Source organism: Miscanthus floridulus, chromosome 4, assembly GCF_019320115.1.
Source record: "Miscanthus floridulus cultivar M001 chromosome 4, ASM1932011v1, whole genome shotgun sequence".
Classification (NCBI taxonomy): domain Eukaryota; kingdom Viridiplantae; phylum Streptophyta; class Magnoliopsida; order Poales; family Poaceae; genus Miscanthus; species Miscanthus floridulus.
The window spans coordinates 13,471,282-13,476,905 of record NC_089583.1 but is presented as its reverse complement, the minus strand read 5'-3'; the positions used below and the strand labels follow the sequence as shown (position 1 = coordinate 13,476,905).

General features: G+C 51.9%; 1 protein-coding gene across 1 annotated transcript; it reads left to right on the top strand.

Annotated features, from left to right (window-relative positions):
- Positions 1-3,342: 3,342 nt before the first annotated feature.
- LOC136550976 (low molecular mass early light-inducible protein HV90, chloroplastic-like) lies at positions 3,343-4,234 on the top strand. Its single transcript, XM_066542560.1, has one exon. The coding sequence runs from the start codon at positions 3,466-3,468 to the stop codon at positions 3,994-3,996; it is 531 nt and encodes a 176-aa protein (XP_066398657.1). The 5' UTR covers positions 3,343-3,465; the 3' UTR covers positions 3,997-4,234.
- The last annotated feature ends 1,390 nt before the right edge of the window (positions 4,235-5,624 follow it).

Sequence of the window (5,624 nt, the reverse complement as noted above, 5' to 3'; positions counted from 1 at the left end):
CCAGCGTCGAGCGCCATCACTTGGGCCGCCGGTGGCACGAATCATGCAGCTTCCTTGGGCACCACCGTAGCTGCGTCCGGCTGCGCCTGGCTTGTCACAGTCACGGCCACCTCCACTTGCATCGGTGGGACCTCGACCGGCGGCGTCGTGCCCACCATGGTTGGTGCCACAAGCGCGAGCGGCAGCTCCGCCCACTCTGACGTCGGCAGCGGAATCACCTCCGTTGTCGGTTGCTCAGTGACCTCCAAGGGCGCTCCTTCAACCTCGGCGTCCGCTTGACCCACCGAGGGCATGGGCACCACCGTGGGCGGCACCTGACCGGCCGACGAGGCTATGACGTTGGCTCCGCTCCTGCCCAAAATAGGAGCGACGTCGGGTGACGGCCCCCGTCTCGCCTGGATGGTGACGCTCTTCTTGGGCGCCACTGCCAAAAAGTCATGCCGTCTCAAGACGCTGCAAGAAAAGAAAAGATGAGTCATGCCGAAAAATAGAGAAAAATAGAGAAAACAGAGGAGTTAGTAACTTACATTGGCGCTGTTGGGCGGTGGAGATGTTTGGGGGATGAACCCCCAGGTCCCTGCTCCACCTCGTCGGGGCAGGACCGTTTTGTGACTACCCCCTACTCCCGGGCAGAGGGGCTCTCCTCCCTTGCGTTCGGGGGCGTGACAGCGGAACCTCCCACCTCCACCAGCACCTTGGGAGCGGCGGCAGATCCGCCCACCCCTGATAGCTCTTGAGGTATGATGGCAGGGCCACCCCCCAGCGCTGGCACCTCGGGCACAGCGGCAGACCCGCCCGCTCCTACTGTCTCCTGGGGCAGGCCGATAGTTTGGCCCGTCTCCATCGGCCCCGTGGGCGTGCTTTCCCTCACGTGGAATGGGAAAGGCCCCTGCACGGACGAGTGGATACCTGTCAGCGTATCCTCACTCTCTGGGTCATCCCACTCGATGTCAACGACTACCTCATCATCTCCTTCCTCGTCGTCGTCATCATCACTATCAATTTCCTCCTGTCGCTCCCGTGCATGTATTTTCTGCTGTTTCTTCCTCCTCTCGTCCTCCTTCGCCTTCCTCTGCCGCTCGGCCTCGGCGCGGTTCGCCGCCGTCATGGACGGATCCTTCGGCGGTGGGGCCGGGTGATCCATAAGGACGAGTTTCTTTGGCTAGTTCCCCTATCTCAATATCAGCATCAAGAGGTCGGGAGTTTCACTTAAAAAAGAGCCATGAGGAAAGAAAACTTATGAAGGCGATGTACCCCGGCTCCGGCCATATTGGGGGTGTCCTAGCACCGGATACACAAAATCGAGGATAGCGCCGGTGTTGTCCCGAGAAGGCTGGTACCTGTGGTGGGAAAGGCGGCAACTAACGCATGGAGAAAATATTCAACTCCCATCAAGATCAGAACTAGCTATTGTTTCCCAAGCAAAGAACTATGAGTTGGCGGCAATGAAAGGAGCTAAGTTACAACAAGGATGGATAAAACCTCCATAAGGTTACATTATGTTAAACATTGATGCTTCCTATGATGATGATAGGAGATGCGGAAGTACAGGCGCAATTATCAGAGATGGCTCGGGTGGTATGATTGCAGCAACTAGTACTTTTATTTTCCATCTAGTGGATGCGCCAATGGCGGAAGCATATGCTTAGAAGGGGTTAATGCTAGCTCAACACATTGGAGGAAACCGCCTGATCGTTCAATCCGATTGTATGGAGGTCGTTGAAATTATGGGGAATGGAGGTTTTATGGCGAATTCACCGGCCGCAATATATGATGAATGTAACATTGCTTGGAGTGGTTTCGAGGAGATTTCTATTGAGCACCTAAGCAGGGAAGCAAACCAAGTGGCACATGAACTAGCTAGGCAAGCTATGCTTACAAAAGAAAATTGTATCTGGGACGATGATCCCCCTAGTTTTATTGTTGATTTTTAGCTAATGATGTAACTATTCTCAATCAATAAAGCTTGCCTAAGGGGTTGTCCAAAAAAAAAGGTAAAGAAGAATAATTAACAATGCATGGTTAGTATTGAAGTTTCCAAAAGTTCCCCCCTCAAATAGGTCCAATATAATGTCCTTGGGATAGAATTAAAACATTGATGAAGTAGCATTTCGCAACTCAAATGCACTTTGTGCTGCCATATCTTGACTCAATTTCTTAAATATGTTTTTCTCCAATTTTTGGAACTCCTTTTGTTACTTGTGGGGATGAAGATGAACACGACTCTCCAATGACTTTATTATCTCCAATTTTTGGAACTCCTTTCGTTATGTGTGGGAATAAAGATGAACATGACTCTCCAATGACTCTATTATAACTTTTGTCATCTTCATGCCCTCACTACGAGTTTCCATCTTTTATTACACTTATAATTAGTATATTAATCCAGCACGGCTCTGTCAAAGAAAAGATTAGATGTAATAATTTGTTGGTAGCCGAAAATGCTGCTGTTCAAGGATTCACCATACCTTTAAGAAAAGCAAAAAAGATGGGCCCACGGCAAACAACGCATGGGTAATATTGACATTTCCGAAACTCTCTCCCCCGATTCCCCGAACATCTGTGTTGGATAGAAAAAACACTGATAAACTACTCAACAGAAGAAGGCATTTTGTGATGAGGTCGCCGTACAGAACAAACTAGAAACCCGCCGCCGGTAGGAGCTCAGCAGGTTCCACAAGTTTAAATCTCACTCCTAATCAGGTTACCTCATTCGTTAAACCAGAATGAATGAACGTACGTGCACGGTGCACCTATGCTAAAATGGTCCGTTCGCTTCGCTGAAAAAACAAATTGAACACTGTTCCGGTTGATTTGGTGTGAGAAAAAAACACCGTTTCGGTTGAAAAAATAAGCTGAAAAATACGAATTATAAGACAAACGAACCAGCCTAATATCACATGATAAAACAGTGCCTCTCTATAGTATCTCCTGCTTGGCCACTTGTTCCAAGAGCATCTGCATGTCGTCACTTGATCCTCGTAATCTACACGTCTCCGCCTCTTTCTGGAATCTTATGCCACTTTTCGGCGACGGGAGCGGGGAGCCGGCCAGCCACCTCGCCCATGCCCACCTGCTCGGCTGCCTGGCCATCCACGTCGATGGCGACGCCATCCGCCCAGTTCGCCCGTGATCCTGCCTCACTCCACGTCGCGCGCATGTACCAGTACTTGCCCATCCTGCTCTCGCCTGCGCATGCGCCTCAATCACCCACAACCTACGCCCGTGGATCTCCCGCTGACGTGGCCCCCGCCCACCTCGTCGTCACGGGCGGGTGAGCCACCTCCCCTAGCTCTAGCTCCCCACGCCTATAAAGCCGCCACCCCACTCTGGTAACCATCACACAACTCGACAGCGAGAAAAGTGAAGCAAAGCAACGAAAGCCACTGCTACAGCAAGCCGGCCTCTTGCCTGCCGCTACGAGCCACGACTCGATCTCCACAGCACCACCTCATATACGCTCCAATGGCAGCAACGGTGATGGCCTCCATGACCTCCCTCGCCTTCGCCACCGCCGGCGCGCGTCGTGCTGGCGCCTTCCCGGCGTCTGCGCTCGCGCCGCGCCGCCGCGCCTTGGTCGTGAGGGCGCAGAGCCAGGACGTTGAGCCAACGGAGGAGACGACGGCCAAGGCGAAGAAGGCGGCGAGGCCCGGGCTGTGGGACGCGCTGGCGTTCAGCGGGCCGGCTCCCGAGCGCATCAACGGCCGGCTCGCCATGGTGGGCTTCGTGTCCGCGCTCGCCGTCGAGGCGTCCCGCGGCGGGGGCCTCCTCTCGCAGGCCGGCAGCGGCTCCGGGCTGGCCTGGTTCGCGGCCACGGCCGCCGTGCTGTCCGTGGCGTCGCTGGTGCCGCTGCTGAAGGGGGACAGCGCCGAGGCCAGGAGCGGCGCCGTCATGAGCGCCGACGCCGAGCTCTGGAACGGACGCTTCGCCATGCTCGGCCTCGTCGCGCTCGCCTTCACCGAGTACCTCACCGGCGCCCCGTTCATCAACGCCTAGATTTTCTTTGTTTTACAGGTTGATTGGGTCCAAGCTGGCCAGTGCATGTATGCACTAACTTCGTAGGATTGTAGGAACATATTTATTTGTAACCGTGTAAGCTAGTAGCGCTACCTTCCGTGTGTACGAGCCTAGCTACGTACGGTTGGACGAGCTAGCTAGTTTTATGCACGTTTTGGATCAAAATTTGTAGCTACCAATCCATCCGTTGTGAAGAAATGCAATTCTAACATTTACATAGGATCGAGTCAAACTATTTTATATTTAATTTAACCAAATATATTAAAATAATAATTTATTATATATATATATATATATATATATATATATATATATATATATATATATATATATATATATATATATATATATGAAACAACTAGCATGAGAATCAAGCACTCTAGCTATCAAATCAATTGAAAAGCTACAAATTTAAAAGAGTGCATGCTTGTTACTAACATTAAAACAAGAAGATCATGCCCATGCTTGAAAATCCAAGACCTTCATTGAGCATTTTGATGAAAAATGGCCGCAACAATGGAGATAGAGAGGTGGGGAGGGAGGAGGGAGAAGGACGTGGGCTTTAGTACTGTGCAGCTATCACTGCCAGCTCAAGCCAATAGCCAGCAGTGATAGCACAACATCATTATCGGCCAAAGCCACGAACTGGCAGTAACATATCACATGATAACAGTGCCTCGCTATCTATCTAGTATCTCCTGCTTGGTCACTTTTCTTCCCTGCATCTGCCATGTCATCACTTGATCGGTCGATCCTCGTAAGTCGTAACCTACACGTCTCCGGCTTTCCCTGCGTGGCTCTGGAATCTTCTGCCACTTTTCGGCAACGGGAGCCGGGCGGCCACGACCTCGCCCTAGCATATATACCTGCGCGGCGGCCAGGCCGTCCACGTCGATGCATGGCGACGCCATCACCCAGTTCGCCCGTGATCCTGCCTCACTCCACGTCGTCGTCGCGCACGCATGCATGTACCAGCCGTCTAGCACTCCACTCTCCCTTGCATGCATGCGCCTCAATCGCTACAACCTACGGCCGTTGTTACACCTATTGAACCTGTGTCCTGGATGAGCACAACAAGGAAGCTAGCGTCGATGGGCCGTCCCAGGGAGGACCACACCGGGCTAAGAAGCCCAACCCGAAGACGTCCGGCCCATCGTGGGTCAAGTCCATCCAGGAGGCGTAGTCGAGTGACTCTCTTCCACCTTCGCCTGCGTGCGGATAAAAGACGAGCGCTGAGCGCTGTGTAAGGCATCGCATATTATTGTAAACCAAATCCTGAACTCTATGAAGAACTCCTCCTCCGTTCCTCGATCTCCTTGATGTTGCTTCCTATGATTCCCCTCTATCTGAAGTGTGTAGTTAACAAAATTGGTATCAGAGACTACCGATCCTTGGCCTATATTTTCCCTCGACTTCTTCTACCTTGATCTAGAATCGTAATCCCAGTAGGCTTATTGATCTCTGTCCTCATCTTCAGGTGAAGTTCATGAGGTCTCTTAAGTCCGATCCGAGGTTGATTTGGTCAGTAAAAGAACTCACCACCATAATAATCTGGAACCCCACTCCATCCACCACGACCACTTCACCCGTTTTCGCCGAGAGCTCGG